Source organism: Macrotis lagotis, chromosome 1 (genome assembly GCF_037893015.1).
Source record: "Macrotis lagotis isolate mMagLag1 chromosome 1, bilby.v1.9.chrom.fasta, whole genome shotgun sequence".
Lineage (NCBI taxonomy): Eukaryota > Metazoa > Chordata > Mammalia > Peramelemorphia > Peramelidae > Macrotis > Macrotis lagotis.
Window position 1 is genome coordinate 900,123,410 of NC_133658.1, and position 13,091 is coordinate 900,136,500.

General features: G+C 61.7%; 4 protein-coding genes across 5 annotated transcripts; 1 reads left to right on the forward strand and 3 right to left on the reverse strand.

The window, feature by feature from the left end:
* Nucleotides 1-32: 32 nt before the first annotated feature.
* PROSER3 (proline and serine rich 3) lies at nucleotides 33-4,728 on the reverse strand. Of its 2 annotated transcripts, XM_074218853.1 has the most exons (11): nucleotides 4,508-4,589; nucleotides 4,251-4,368; nucleotides 3,373-3,515; nucleotides 3,129-3,253; nucleotides 2,878-2,981; nucleotides 2,465-2,562; nucleotides 1,722-1,855; nucleotides 1,485-1,639; nucleotides 416-1,394; nucleotides 252-333; nucleotides 33-170 (listed from the first exon to the last, which is right to left on the reverse strand). In XM_074218853.1, exons 1-11 carry the CDS (start codon nucleotides 4,516-4,518, stop codon nucleotides 50-52), a joined length of 2,070 nt encoding a protein of 689 aa, XP_074074954.1. In that variant the 5' UTR covers nucleotides 4,519-4,589; the 3' UTR covers nucleotides 33-49. The 2 variants fall into 2 exon arrangements, with proteins under 2 accessions (XP_074074954.1, XP_074074952.1); XM_074218851.1 differs by lacking the exon at nucleotides 2,878-2,981 and having other exon boundaries at nucleotides 4,508-4,728.
* A 1,303-nt stretch (nucleotides 4,729-6,031) lies between these two features.
* HSPB6 (heat shock protein family B (small) member 6) lies at nucleotides 6,032-7,401 on the forward strand. The gene is made up of 3 exons (XM_074218859.1): nucleotides 6,032-6,287; nucleotides 6,747-6,869; nucleotides 7,017-7,401. The coding sequence occupies exons 1-3, from the start codon at nucleotides 6,075-6,077 to the stop codon at nucleotides 7,209-7,211; spliced, it is 531 nt and encodes a 176-aa protein (XP_074074960.1). The 5' UTR covers nucleotides 6,032-6,074; the 3' UTR covers nucleotides 7,212-7,401.
* LIN37 (lin-37 DREAM MuvB core complex component) lies at nucleotides 7,335-10,931 on the reverse strand. The gene is made up of 9 exons (XM_074218857.1): nucleotides 9,974-10,931; nucleotides 9,364-9,439; nucleotides 8,949-8,999; nucleotides 8,829-8,858; nucleotides 8,493-8,578; nucleotides 8,095-8,261; nucleotides 7,856-7,996; nucleotides 7,663-7,736; nucleotides 7,335-7,573 (listed from the first exon to the last, which is right to left on the reverse strand). Exons 1-9 carry the CDS (start codon nucleotides 10,005-10,007, stop codon nucleotides 7,492-7,494), a joined length of 741 nt encoding a protein of 246 aa, XP_074074958.1. The 5' UTR covers nucleotides 10,008-10,931; the 3' UTR covers nucleotides 7,335-7,491.
* A 1,133-nt stretch (nucleotides 10,932-12,064) lies between these two features.
* PSENEN (presenilin enhancer, gamma-secretase subunit) lies at nucleotides 12,065-13,081 on the reverse strand. The gene is made up of 4 exons (XM_074218860.1): nucleotides 12,974-13,081; nucleotides 12,705-12,839; nucleotides 12,519-12,623; nucleotides 12,065-12,429 (listed from the first exon to the last, which is right to left on the reverse strand). Exons 1-4 carry the CDS (start codon nucleotides 13,065-13,067, stop codon nucleotides 12,290-12,292), a joined length of 474 nt encoding a protein of 157 aa, XP_074074961.1. The 5' UTR covers nucleotides 13,068-13,081; the 3' UTR covers nucleotides 12,065-12,289.
* Nucleotides 13,082-13,091: the final 10 nt, after the last annotated feature.

Sequence of the window (13,091 nt, forward strand, 5' to 3'; positions counted from 1 at the left end):
GCCGCCCCATCGCTGAAGGAAGCCACTGGGGACGTTTCTTGAACAAAGTTTATTCCTCGATGCTCCGGCTGTCCGGCCTCTCCTTGGGGGAGCCCAGCGCCCGGGCTGGCTGGGAACCGGGCCCCGTGAACGCCGGGCGCGTGAGCTCGGACAGGCGCCGCTCAACCGCCCTGGGGGGGGGGGGGACCGTGGTTATAAAGGGCCAGGGGCGAGGGGGCCGCGCTGTCGGGGAGGGGCGGCCCGGGGCTCACCTCAGGCCGGACCGGAGCTCTGACCGCCTGGCCCGGAGCACCTGCAGCAGGGGGTCCTCCTCAAATTCTGTCCCGTCAGAATCTGGGGAGGAGGGGACTATATGCATCTGCAGGGTCTCGCGGGGGACCCCCACCCAACCGCAGCCGCTTCCCAATCCTCTCACCTTCCGCCGCCGCCAGTAACCCAGAAGCCAAAGCGAGCAGCCCCCCGGGGGGTGCGGCCTCAGCAGGAGGTGGGCCCCCAGAAGGGGGTGGGGGGCAACCTTCCGAGGGCGCTGGGAAAAGACGAGTAGCCACCACGTGCTCTAGGGCCCCCTTCAGCAGTGGCCCTGGTCTTGTCCCGGGCCCGGGACTCCGGCTCTTGGCACCTGGGTTTCGAGCCTTTCTGGGTTTGTGGTCCTTCCTCTTAGACTCCGAGGGGCCCTTGGAACTGGGGGGAAAGCTCCCAGATGGGGAACTGTTGCTACCTGTTTCTGGAGAGTGGGGGCTTGGCTGAGGAAGACAGAGAGGTCCCACGGGACTTGGGTGGGGAGCCCTAGAGGAGGCTGGAGGGGTGGGCTGGAGAAGATTAAGAGGGGCTGCCAAGTTTGGCTGGGGAATATGGTGGGAAACGCAGGGGCTTAGCACATGTGGACAGAGGACAGCAGGGCCCTGCTGGGACCCACAGGGGGGGACTGGAGGCACCTGCTGGGACCCAAAGAGGGGGGCTGAGGGAACATGCTGAGACCCACATGGGGGGACTGGGGGGACCTGCTGGGACCCATAGAGAGGAGGTGTGGGAACTTGCATAACAGGAACTGGGAGGACCTGCTGGGACCCACAGGTGGGGACTGGAGGGACCTGCTGGGACCCATAAAGGGGGGCAGAGGGAATATGCTGGGACCCACATGGGGGGACTGGGGGGACCTGTTGGGACCCACAGGGGAGGACTGGGAGGGCATGCTGGGACCCATAAAGGGGGGCTGGAGGTATCTGAGACCCACAGAAGGGAACTGGAGGATTCTGCTGGGGGTTGCCAAGAGGGGCTGGGGGGGGTGGTTGGGGATTGCTGAGGGGGACCAGAGAATTCAGCTGGCTGGTAACAACTGGCGCTGGGGCATACATGTGAGGCTCAGGCTGACTGTGGGCCACAGTCATAGCAACCTGGAGGAGGAACACACAACTTTGAGGGCCTGTACCTCTCCCCTTCTACTCCTATTCCCAAAGTCCCCTAAGCTTCCTTCCACTCCCTACCAGGGAGCTCCTGGGAAGCCAGGACTGTGCCTGGGGCCCATCTGCACACTCCTCCTGGGCCAGCTCCATCTTCCTCCGGAGACGCCACTGGAAGAGGATGTCATCCTCTGGTCGGGACACAGATGGAAGAGGGACCTGGGTCCTTGTCAGTGGGGCTATGAGAGACAAGTCTGGGATCAGCCTGAGGCCAGGATGTACCTATCTATGCATGCATCCCATGGGCCTCCTGGGGCTCACCTGGTTCCCTGGGGTGGGGGCCTGGTCCAGAGTCAGAGGTGAAGGGGGCTAAGGGGGAGGGGAGGCCCTCTGAGCTGACAGGGATGGAGGCCACTTCATTTGTGCTGCTGCTGCTGCTGCTGGGAGAAATCTCACTGGGGGAAACAAGAGAATTAGAGGAAGCTTGGGGAGGCTGTGGGGGGAGGTCTGTTCAACAAGCCTTCCTTAGGCTTCCCTGTTCCTGGGCTGGCAAGACTTCTGGATCTGGGCATCCAACTGTCTCTGCCCATGAAGAGCTTCTGTTATAAGTGGAGGTGGGGGGCATTCAGGAGAAATTAAGGAATAACAGCAAATAGCTTAGAACTTTCAAGGTTTACACTTAACAAATATTGGCACACACCTCATGAGGTATGTACTATTAACCCCATTTTACAGTTGAGAAAACTGGGGTAAACTGGGTGAAGTGACTTGTCCAGGCTCCCACAGTTAGGATGTGTCTGAGAGACTGTAGCAGGAAGAATATTGGGGGAAATAGGCTACAGAGGTATGTGGTAGGACATGGAGGACTGTGTCCATGGTGCTGCCAATAATCAGTTTGAGGAGAATGGAAGTTAGGAAGACTGGAAAGTATGGTGGGGGAGCAAATGGGGGGGCACAGTTGAATTCCAAATGAAGGATCATTTTTATTATAATTTGCTCTAACTTTGGTGGGGGGAGAAAGACAGGGAATTTAGGGGGAACCTGTGATCAGGAAAAGAAGTCACCTGCGGAGGAGAAGCTGGGCTGCCCTGTCCTGGAGACTCAGTGTGTCAAAGTCCAAGGGAGATGCCTCATCAGAGGCTTCCAATGGAGATATGTAGTCCTAAGCCAGAGAAGGAGGAAGGGGCTAATACTCTGGCCCCTCCCTGGTCATCACCCCTCTCCTCCTTCCACAGGGTCTCCAGCCCCAGCCCCATCTCCCAGAGGAGTTGCTAGAATCCCAGAGGACACAGGAGGCCAGAAGCCAGGCTCTCTGATCTAGCCTTCTTTGCTCTTGGACTTTGGTGGTCTCCTCATATCACACAGGAATGACAAATCCCTCATCCTGTTCCTCTCCCAGAGATGTGGGGTAAAAAACCCTCTGTCGAGTCCCGTGTTGTGGCTGGAGCTCTTACTAGGCCCCTCAATTGTCAGTTACCCTGGGGGTTCCTGATGGGCAAGCTTCTGTCCTGGATGCTCCTGGCCCCTGAGGCAGGGGCTGAGTTGGGAGGACTGGGCTGAGGCTGCCTCCTCTGGTCTCATCTGCAAGAAACATGGTCACCGGCATCCCTCCTAACTCTTTCTGAGATGCCTGTCTGGACCTGCCAGTCACCTGAGAATACAGGCTTGCTATGGACCCTGGGTAGGAGGGCTGCTGGGGGTCCCTGAGGAGGGGGCAAGGGCTGGTACCTGTGGATGGATCAGCGCAACCCTGGGCTGGGGGCTGCAGCCACCAGAAGTCAGCTGCTGTGAGGCCTGCAGACCCCCGCTCCTGCCGACTGGTGGGCTGGGCCTGCCGGAACCGAGCCATATACCTGTGGCAGGCAGAGAAAAAGTGGGGGAGGCTCATTGGGACACCCCCTTCTCATTTCCTCGGCAGAGGGCGATGGTCAGGAGTCTGGCCTCCTCCTAGTTTCTGGTTCTTCCTACTTACTTGGCAAGCACAGAATTTCCTTCTTGGTCTGTCTGGGGGAGCAAGGAGCTTGTGGAAGACCATGACTCCTCCAAGTCTGGGGATGCAGGGGCTGGAGGGGAGGGTGAGGGGCTGGGCTGCTGTGGTTGAGAAGGGCTGAGGATCTGAAGCGGGGGAAAAGAGAAGCCGGAGCTGCAGGCCCTTCCTTCCCCACAAACCCAGGCCCTTGGGTCAGCTCAGATTCCTGACCCTCCCAGGGATCAGTGACCCCCTTTACATTCTGGTCTAGCCCAGGGATCAGTGACCCCCCCTTTACATTCTGGTCTAGCCCAGGAATCAGTGACCCCCTTTACATTCTGGTCTAGACCAGGGATCAGTGAGCCCCTTTACATTCTGGTCGAGGCCGCCTTGGGGCAGTTACTGAAGCCTTACAGACTTGCCTGCCCCCATGTGAAAGGCAGAAGCCACCCTTCCTCTGAGAGAAGAGGGAGGGCACCGGCGGGCGCCCTTGGACCCCAGAGTCCGCCCTCGCCCCGGGCCCCTGGCATGGGGGGGGCCTCCTCGGACCCGCGGCTGGCTGCCCGGGCCCTGTGAAGGTCAATGCCTGGCCGGGGCCGGGGGTCCCTCTGGGACACAGGGCGGGCCCCAACCCTCCGCTCTCCTCTGCTCGGCTCTGGGGACCCTCGGCCCGCCCCGGGCTGGGGGGGGGGCCTCCGGGGCCCTTCACAGCCCCCCTTTGGGCGGCCCCAGCTCTTTGCACCTCCCGGGGGATGCTCCCGAACCCAAGCCCCAAGCCCCAAGCCCGCCGCGGGCCGGCCCCAGGGCCCGGGGCCCTCCGGCCCTGCTTCGGGAGGGGCGGCGCCCCCACTCCAAGACCCCGCCCCGGGGCGTGTCCTCACCCTGCTCCGGGCCCCGCCTCCGCGGCCTCTCTCCCGCCCCGGGGACGGGTGGTAATAGCTCCGCCTCTTCGGGGGCGTGGATTTGTGACAGCTGCCCCGGAAGGAAAATACGGCCAGGCTAAAAAGGAGGCGAAGGGGCGGGGTTAGAAGGGCGGAGAGCGGACTACGACTCCCAGGAGGCTCCGGGGCTTCGTGAGAGCGGTAGTTCTCGCCTGGGGAAGGGCGCCTTTCTTAGGGCCCCGAGGCTCGGTCCTCACCTGTTATCCATTGCGTCAGCGCCGCTGTCACCTCCTCGAACGCTTTCTCTCCCTTCCGCCTCGGAGCCGCGCTGTCCGTTGCTAAGTAACAACTCTCTGAGACCCGCCTCCCCTCTCCGGAAGCACCAGGGCGGGAAAGGGAGCGGTGCCGCGGCCCTCCAACCGCCGCGAGGGGCCGGCGCCCAGGTGCGCTTGCGCAGACACCGCCTTCGGCCATTCGTGGATTTTTCCCATGGGGGCGGAGCTCCGGAAGAAGGCAGAAGCCACTCTATTGGCTACTCCTCTTCCTCGGCCCATAAACAGAGAAATGATTGACAGGGCCTGGGCGTCCTGGGCCCGGGCCGGGAGCGGCTCCTGCCCTTTCCGGGGCATTGGGCTCTCCCGCGGGCCCCGCCTGGCCCCGTTCCGGCCCTGCCCGCGCGCCGCTGCTCCCGCCCCATCCCCCTCCGCTTGCCCGCGGCCGGCCGCTCGGCTGCCAGGCATTCTTGGCTCCCGGGCCGGGGTGCCCACAGGTGGCGGGGATCAGCGCGCCGGGCTATTTCTGGCCCAGGAGGGGGGCGCCGGGACCCGCGCCCGTCCCTGATGCCCCCTGGCCCCCGGCCGAGGGGCACAGGGCGTCCTGGCCTCCGCCTCCCGGGCCGTGACTCACCGCATTGCCCGGACTGGGCACCTGGGCAGGGGGCGGCCGCACCAGCCCTGTTTGTGCCCCTGGGGGATGGGAGGTGTTGGGGGGGGTGACTGGGCCTGGGCTGGGGGCAGGGGAGCTGTGGCCCCTCCTTCCCGAGGCGGGGATCCTCTCTAAGGACCCCCCCACATTGTCAAGGACAGGTCATCGGGAGACGGTGGAGCTCTCTCGCCTGGGGTGGGGTCCTCAGCCCTGCTCCTCGGCTCCCCCCTCTCCTACCCCCCATCTCCTATCCCACCCTACCCTCGGGAGCTGGGGGGAGCAGATCCTCGGGTCTTAGTGATGGTGCCACGAGACTTGGATACAAAGTGTCCCCCTGCTCCACATGCGGACCCATGGGCAGAGCCCAGCCCCCATCTGGGCAGGCAGGCCCCAAATGGAAACAGGCCCTGCCAGGCAGGGTATCTGCGTCACTGTCCAGATCCAGATCGGAGCTGGACCCTTGGGGCGGATGACTTAAAGGGGCCCCTGCCCTTGGACCTGCCCCTGCCTTTGTTCAGTCCCAAGGGCTCCCTTCGGGCAGCAGTGGGTCAGCCCCTGCCCCAACGCTGCTCATCCTGGCTTTGTCCAGTCCTCCCCCAGCTCTCACATGGGCATGTTTGCCCACAACCCCCCCCCCACCTCTGCACCAACCAGGCTTCGGCCCTTGGGGGAGGGGAGGGGGTCTTAGCCACCCAGGCTTTAATAAACATCTGTGGACATGAAATGGGCCTGCTGGCTGTCACATCGGGGACTTTGCCTACCCCTCCCTTCTCTCTGGCTGACAGGGACCCTGGAATGCTGCCCTAGGGGGAGGGGAGGGGAGAGGCGGGGCAGGCAGGGGCCTGGTATATAGAGGCCGGATCGGTGCCCGCTGGGGACTCGCTGCCGCCCAGTCTGACCATGGAGGTCCCCGTGCCCATCCAGCCATCCTGGCTGCGTCGCCCAGCCTCTCTGCCATTCCCCAGCCTGACCACCCCCACCAGGCTCTTCGACCAGCGTTTTGGGGAGGGGCTGCTGGAGGCCGAGCTGGCTGCACTCTGTCCCCCGGCCCTAGCACCCTACTATCTTCGAGCGCCTAGTGTGGCCCTTCGGGCAGATCCTGGCCCCGGAGAGGTATGGACCTTCCCAAGGGCTGGCTGGGGCCAAGGGACATGGGCAAAGTCCCTATGAGCCCACTTCCTGTCCCCTCCTCTACTAACTCTTTAGGGGTCTTTATTGTGAATGCCTAATCAGCTGGGGGAGGGGGAGGCTTTCCTCAAGGCCAGAGAAGACTCCTCCCATTGCCAAAGGACCCCAGGTCCACTCAAGAAAGAACCCCTTTTTCTTCCAAAGGATCGGGTCTTCACCTTGGGCACTCTCCCAGACTGACCCCTTGCCTCAGGAGACTTTAGCTCCATCACCCCTTCTTTCTCCCCTCGCTAAGGGATGTTCACCTTTACCCAGAAGCCCTTTGCACCAGAGACTGGTGGGTCCCCCTCAGGTATTCCTCACAATAAGCTCAGGGGGCCTCCTGACCTTCCCCTGTATCCCCCACCTGTATCCCTCCTGAGCTCCATAACCCCTAACCTACAGGTGACCCTGGCCAAGGGGGAGTTTTCAGTGTTACTGGATGTGAAGCACTTCTCCCCGGAGGAGATCAATGTCAAGGTGGTGGGGGAGCATGTGGAAGTGCATGCCCGCCATGAGGAACGCCCGGTATGCTGGGGGGGAGGGGCCCGGAGGCACACAGGCTGTGGTGGGGAGGGATGGAGGAGGAGGAGGAAAGAAGGCGGGGAGGGAAGTGAGGAAGGGGTGCAGGGGCATGAGTCACCGGTGCCTAAAAGGGGTGCTATCATGTTGCAGGATGAGCATGGCTTCATCTCTAGGGAGTTTCACCGCCGCTACAGGCTACCTGAGGGTGTGAACCCTGCAGCAGTGACCTCAGCCCTGTCCCCCGAGGGCATCCTGTCTATCCAGGCTCCTGCACCTACCCCAGGGCCCCAGGCAGCTGAGCGCACCGTGCCCATTGCCCAGGGGTCAGCGCCAGGGGCTAAGTAAGAAGGAAATGGGGGACACCCTGTCCTGACCCTCCCCTGTCCCTCCCCAGCTCCCTGTCACTCACCCAGACCTTTTTCCATTTACACTGGCCTAGCTTGGTCCTGCCCAAGAACCCCACCCTCCCTCCTGTGACACTTGCTCTGGACAGGCCTCATCTTCAGGACTCAATAAATGCCTGGGTGTCCCTGTTGATTGGTGTCAGATGTGTGGAGGGCAAGAGAATAGACAGAGGGCTGGGGTGGGGGGGGACGCTTTTATTGGGGGGAGGTCCAGCCAAGGGTCACTGGCGCTCATACATCTCACGCAGAATCTTCATGCTCTCGGAGTAACGCAGCTGGTTCCGATGGGAAGCCTCCTTCCACCTGGGGGGGAGGGGGTGACAGGCTATCAGGGCCGGCCAGCCGGAGGGTTGAGGGGCTAGGAGCGAGTGTGGGGACTAGGGGCTGCATACCTCTGCCTGATACGTTTCCAACGCTCCATATTGCGGTAGATAAGAGAGGACATGGTTGGGGCAGTCTCAGGGGGCTGTGGAGAGAGAAGAGAGGCAGAGTCCTGGTGGGAAGTGGCCTTAGAAATGTTTTCCTCTAGGGATCTGCCATATCTCCTTCCCACAACTCCTTTTGTGGGTCTGGGGGGCTACTTACTGGGTCCTCAGAGGCCTCCTGACCCTCTGGCCGAAGTGGGGAGGGGATTCTGGGGCTGGGGGCTTCACCAGGAGGGGAAGGGGCGCTGGGGGGTGGCAGCTTGTAGACATCTCGGCTCTTCCCATTGGTGACCTCGGCCCCCTATGGAAAGAATTAGCCCCCGAAGTCCCTGTGTCAGGCCCTGCCTGGGGAGGGCGAAGCCCTCTTCCCTCCCTGTCCCTCACCCCAGGCATTCTCACCTCTTCATCTTCTGACCGGGGAGGAGGGGGGGGGCTGGGAGAACGTTCTGGCTCCCGGACAGAGGGGCAGTTCCTCATCCAGGCCCGGCAGATGGGGTAGAGTGGTGTGTTCTCACTGAACTGGGCCAGGTCCACACTTCGGTCAAATAGCTTGATGGTGTAAGTGTCTGGAGGATGAGGAACAAAGGCTCCGATCAATCCAGGGTCCTAGCCGGACTGCTGGCTTTCAAGTCTGGCTCTGGCTCCCTCCAACCCCCAGACTCCACTCCAGTCCCACCTTACAGATAAGGAAACTAAGACAGGCTGGGCTAGGATTGGTCCTCAGACTTCCTGACTCAAGCCAGAGCTGTCTGTTCCTGATGAGCCCTTTCTCACCACTCCCCACCCCCAGCACTCACTGGGTCTCTGCTGTCCCCCCTCTGCGAGCCCATCCTCCATCTCCTTCCTCTTCTTCCTCCTGTGATGGGGGAACCTGGCTGATGGCCTGTGAGGGAGAAGGAGTAGGACCTGACTGGACAGACCAAGGGCAGGAGTGGATCAAGCCATGGGGGTCCAAGGGAGGCCAGGACAGGCTCCTGCAGGGCTATGGACCAGGGCAGGGATAAGGCAGGACTGAAAAGACAGGACTGTGTGGAAGGAAGAGCAGGAGAGGAGGTAGGCCCCCCCAGGAGGCCCCCCCAGACCAAACCAGGCCCTCTCCCCACCCACCCAGCCACCCAGGCCTCTCCACTTACCGTTTGCCGGCAGCCGTGATAGAGCAGTCCCTAGGGAGAAGAGAGGCAGTGTCACCCCATCCCAGGGACCCAAAGGGCGTCCCATGATCCCATCTCACCCAAACCTGGCCAGGGACCTACTTGCTGTGAGCATCGGGGGGTGTCTTCCCGGTCTCGTCCTCGAGCTGTTCCCTTTGGAAGACAATTACAGAAGCTCAGACCTTGGAGTTGACCTTCTGCACCTCTGGGCTGGATCCCTCCAAGGCTGGGCCGCTCACTGTCTCCTCAAGCAGCCCACTCTGAGCTGGGAAGCTCCAAGCCAACCTTTCTCTCTGCCTGGCTCGGGGTTCTGCACCCCTGGGAAGCCGGGGATCCTCAACCTAAACCTGGCACCTTCCCTCAGCCCTCATCTCCCTGCCCATTTCAGAGGACAAAGGGGAGGCCCAGGGGTGGAGGAGGACTTGGCTAAGGTCACAAGAATACGGGTGGCAGCCCCCCCAGGCTCGAGGTGTGACAGAGAAGCCTGGAACCCTTCTGCTGGGGAGGGGGGCCTCACCGGTCCACGTCGCTCTTCTCCAGCAAGCACTGCAAGACGGCGTCCAGGTGGTTCCTGGCTTTGGACATCTCCAGCTCTGGGGGAGGGGGGCAGATCACAGAATCACCCGTGGAGAAACTGAGGCCCTGCGTGGAGGAGGGGCTGGCCAAAGCCGGAGGGCAGCGCCTCAAGCTGCCCCCCCCTCCGTTCCCGGCCCGAGAAGCCCCCCTGGGCTGCGGCTGTGCGGGGGCCAGGGCGCAGGTCCCGCCCCCCCCAGCCTCCCTCGGGCCCCCCAAGCCCTCCCCCCCAGCCTCCCTCGGGCCCCCCAAGCCCTCCCCCCCAGCCTCCCTCGGGCCCCCCAAGCCCTCCCCCCCAGCCTCCCTCGGGTCCCCCAAGCCCTCCCCCAGAAGCTTGGGGCAGGGGGCCGGAGGAGCCCAGGGCTGCCTCTCCCGGGGGCGGCTCCAGCCCCCTCCTCCCCGCAGGTCCCTGATTCCCGTCCTCCCCCGCCCCCTCCAGGCAGCCCCCCCATCGCCCCCCTTCCTCCAGGCAGCCCCCCCAGACTGCTCCCTCGGGGGGGTCCCCGGGGGCCGCCTGCCGCCTCCTCCCCAGCCTCTCCTGACGCCCCCCTCACCTGACTTCTCCACCTTCACCTTCACGGGGAACATCGCTCCGCCCGGGCTCCTGTCCCGAGTGGGGCAGTGGGGTACCCAGCAGTGCCCCGGGCGGGGACAGGTCAGGGGTCAACCCGGGAGGTCGGGGGTCGCAGCTGGAGCTTGCCACAAGGCGGATCGGAGGTCAGCTTTGGGAGGCGAGCCTCTCAAGTCGAGCCAAGGAATCCCAGCTTCCCGAGCCGGGGAGAGGGGACCGGCCCTGGTCGGACAGCTCCTCACCTCCGCCTTCGGCCCCCGCACAGGCTCAGCTCTCAGGGCTCACCTTGGCCCGCCCACCCGTTGCTTCCATTGGGCGACGGGGCCGTTCGTCTACGGAATAGACCAATGGGATCCCGCTAACGGCCACCTCCCGCTCGAAGCCCCACCCCAGAACCATTCTTCCGGAAACGAACTAACGTCCCCCGGTCCAGCCGCGCGGCGCCTCATGGGAGGTGTAGTTTGTGCTCTGGCCTCCCCTTCACGTGTCCCCAGAGCCTGGCCGCGCGAGGTATTATGGGAGGCACAGGCTGAGGCTGCCGCCGAGGATCCTGGGACTTGTAGTGCCAACAGCTTAAAGGGGCTCCTTGAAGAAAAGGACAGGAGACTCGCGACTTTGTAGTAGTTTTGCGTTGCTAGGCAATGACTCCCGCCTCCTAAAAGAATCCGGTAGCGTAGGGGTGATTTCACACGCTTGGGTCCATTTTACAGATGTGGAAAGTAAGATTTGTATTGTGGGGCTATTCTGCTGCCGAGGGGGTGGGTCAACTGTGAACTGGACCCGCCTCCTGAAGGCCACAGCACCTAAGAGCTGCAAGAGGCTGGCGTCATCCCAGCACCTCTGCACCCCAATAGAAGCCAGGAGGCCTGGACCTGGGGACCTCCCTGGTCCCCTGCAGCTGCCTCTCCAGGATTCCTCCCTGTTCACTCCCTTCACATACTCTGCAGGCTGGCCAAATGGGACAGAATTGAAGACCCTGAGCTTCAGTTTCCTCCTTTGTAAAAGCGGGGGGGGGGGGGGGGGGGGGGGTAGTGGCCTGGATGACCTTTCAGGTCCCTTCCAGCCCCAACTCTAGTTCATCCCCCATTCCTGAAAGTCAGCCTCTCTTCATTTCTCAGAAGCCTGGACTGGTTTTCCTTCAAGGCTCATCTCAGACACCACTTCCCACATCAAGATTCCGGAACTATCTCCCAGATCCTTCCTTATAGAAAAGTAACTCCTGAAGAGCAGGAATGGTCCAAGAGACTAGCATAAAGTCTTAGATGGAAATATTTAGAACACAAGTTTCTGTCTCTCTTTTATATTCACATATTTTATATATTCTTTGCATGGAGCTCTGGGCTTGGAGTCAGGAAGACCCAACTTCCAATCCAGCCTCAGACACACACTTAGTTGTGTGACCTTGGGCAAGCCAATTCATCCTGTTTGTCTCAGTTTCCTCATCAGTAAAATGAGTGGGAGAAGGAAATGACAAACCATTGGATACCCCAATATCTTTGCTTAGAAAATTCCAAATGGAGTCACAAGGAATCAGAAATAATCAAACAACAGATATATTCTCTATATATTCACATGTCCTCTACCCTAGTGTGGAGAGCTTACTTACCTGCAAGTTTTCTCTATTAAAGTGATGCAGTTGCTAATGGGAGTCATTTGTCCATTTTCACTGATTTGCAGATAGGGAAGCTCAAGTCCATAGAGGAGGAAGGATTGCTCCAAAGTCACAGCAAGCCAGTGAGAGAATCAATTGAAAGTTTGGTCCTGATAATAGATCCAGGCTCCACCCCCCCCCCCCATGATACTATGTCTCTCCTCACTTTATTAATACCAGTTCCACTAAAGATTAAAGTGAACAACTATGGTAGTCCATGGGTGAAATATGTTTTCAATGTAAATCATAGTGTTCAAGTTTCCTATCATTGGGGCTCTCTTCAAAGAGAGGCTAGATGACTGCTTGCTTAGGTAGGGCCTTCCCAGATTTGAGATTCCACGATTCTAGGGTCAGTTTTTTTGGTGGGGGGAGATCCCACCTCCCTCAGAAAAAAGGGCATAGAGAACACTAGTACTCACAAAATTAACCTTTCTATTTTTATCTTTTTTTATTTGGGAGTCCTTAGTGGAGGTGACAGGGAAAAATGGGAAATTAGTCAGGGATAGGCATTCTGGGGAAACAGCTCGGCCAAACAAAAGGCTGTGGGGACATGAAGGACATTAGATCTCCTTCGTCTTTGGAAGGCATATCAGCCCGGTGCTGGAGCTAAGGCGGGGCGGGGAGAGGCGGTGGCCAGGAGCCGGCCGATCAGGGTATCCCCAGAGGGATGGTGAAGGACAGATAGTCGCCCAGGGCTCCCCAGCGAGCTCGGTTGATCTGGAAGACCGTGATCCAGGAGGTCAGCGCCACGAGCCAAAAGACTAGCCCTAAGGCTGAGCGCCAGACATCTGCAAAGGAAGGAATGGAGGGGAGGGGCGGCCCCGGGCGGGCCCCTGTGCCCCCTGTGCCCCCTCCGCGCCCCGGCCCCGGCACTCACAGCCCTTGATCTGGCCCTGCTCCTCGTAGGCCGGGGCCAGGAAGGCCTCTCGGAAGAACCACAGCACGTTGACCAGCCACAGGAAGGGCAGCAGCGCGAAGCCCCCTGCAGAGGAAGGCATTGGGTGGGGGGCTGGGCGCCCCCGGCCCGGCCCCCCCCCGGCGCCCCCGCCCGCCCCCTCCTCACCTAGGTAGTACTTCCGGCAGAGGCTGAGCTTCTCCTCGTTGGACACGCGCTCCAGGTTCATCCTGGGGCCGGGGCCCGCGGGGTCCTCCGGGCGCGCCCCTGGGGTGCTGCAGCCGCGGTGGGTGGGGCGCGCTCCTGCGGCGAGGGAGCGGGGTGCGCTCAGGGCAGGCCGGGGCCGAGGCCGCCGCTCACTGCCCCGACCCAGACCCAGAGCCGGGGAGCGCGGAGCGGGGAGCGGGGAGGGGGCAGGGGCGCAGCCCCCAGCTTACCCGCGGCTTCTCCTTCCTCCTTCCTCCTTCCTCCCTGCACTTGCGCCGCTGCCGCCGGGACTTGTGGGGCTTGTAGTCCGCGCCCTCCACGCATGCCCCGACGACTCGGGCGCCCCCG

Excerpts from the sequence above, each read along its gene's own strand:
- PROSER3 (XM_074218851.1), bottom strand. The coding sequence starts at position 4,724 with ATGGCCGAAGGCGGTGTCTGCGCAAGCGCACCTGGGCGCCGGCCCCTC. Across the intron at positions 3,516-4,250 it reads GAGGCGGGGCCCGGAGCAGG|ATCCTCAGCCCTTCTCAACC; the intron begins GTGAGGACACGC and ends CCCCCGCTTCAG. Across the intron at positions 3,254-3,372 it reads GGAAATTCTGTGCTTGCCAA|GTATATGGCTCGGTTCCGGC; the intron begins GTAAGTAGGAAG and ends TGCCTGCCACAG.
- HSPB6 (XM_074218859.1), top strand. The coding sequence starts at position 6,075 with ATGGAGGTCCCCGTGCCCATCCAGCCATCCTGGCTGCGTCGCCCAGCC. Across the intron at positions 6,288-6,746 it reads CAGATCCTGGCCCCGGAGAG|GTGACCCTGGCCAAGGGGGA; the intron begins GTATGGACCTTC and ends CCTAACCTACAG. Across the intron at positions 6,870-7,016 it reads CCCGCCATGAGGAACGCCCG|GATGAGCATGGCTTCATCTC; the intron begins GTATGCTGGGGG and ends ATCATGTTGCAG.
- LIN37 (XM_074218857.1), bottom strand. The coding sequence starts at position 10,007 with ATGTTCCCCGTGAAGGTGAAGGTGGAGAAGTCAG. Across the intron at positions 8,859-8,948 it reads CCCCCCGATGCTCACAGCAA|GGACTGCTCTATCACGGCTG; the intron begins GTAGGTCCCTGG and ends TCTTCTCCCTAG. Across the intron at positions 8,579-8,828 it reads ATCACGGCTGCCGGCAAACG|GCCATCAGCCAGGTTCCCCC; the intron begins GTAAGTGGAGAG and ends TCTCCCTCACAG.
- PSENEN (XM_074218860.1), bottom strand. The coding sequence starts at position 13,067 with ATGCGTGGAGGGCGCGGACTACAAGCCCCACAAGTCCCGGCGGCAGCG. Across the intron at positions 12,840-12,973 it reads GGAGGAAGGAGAAGCCGCGG|GAGCGCGCCCCACCCACCGC; the intron begins GTAAGCTGGGGG and ends CCCTCGCCGCAG. Across the intron at positions 12,430-12,518 it reads GCAGGGCCAGATCAAGGGCT|ATGTCTGGCGCTCAGCCTTA; the intron begins GTGAGTGCCGGG and ends CTTCCTTTGCAG.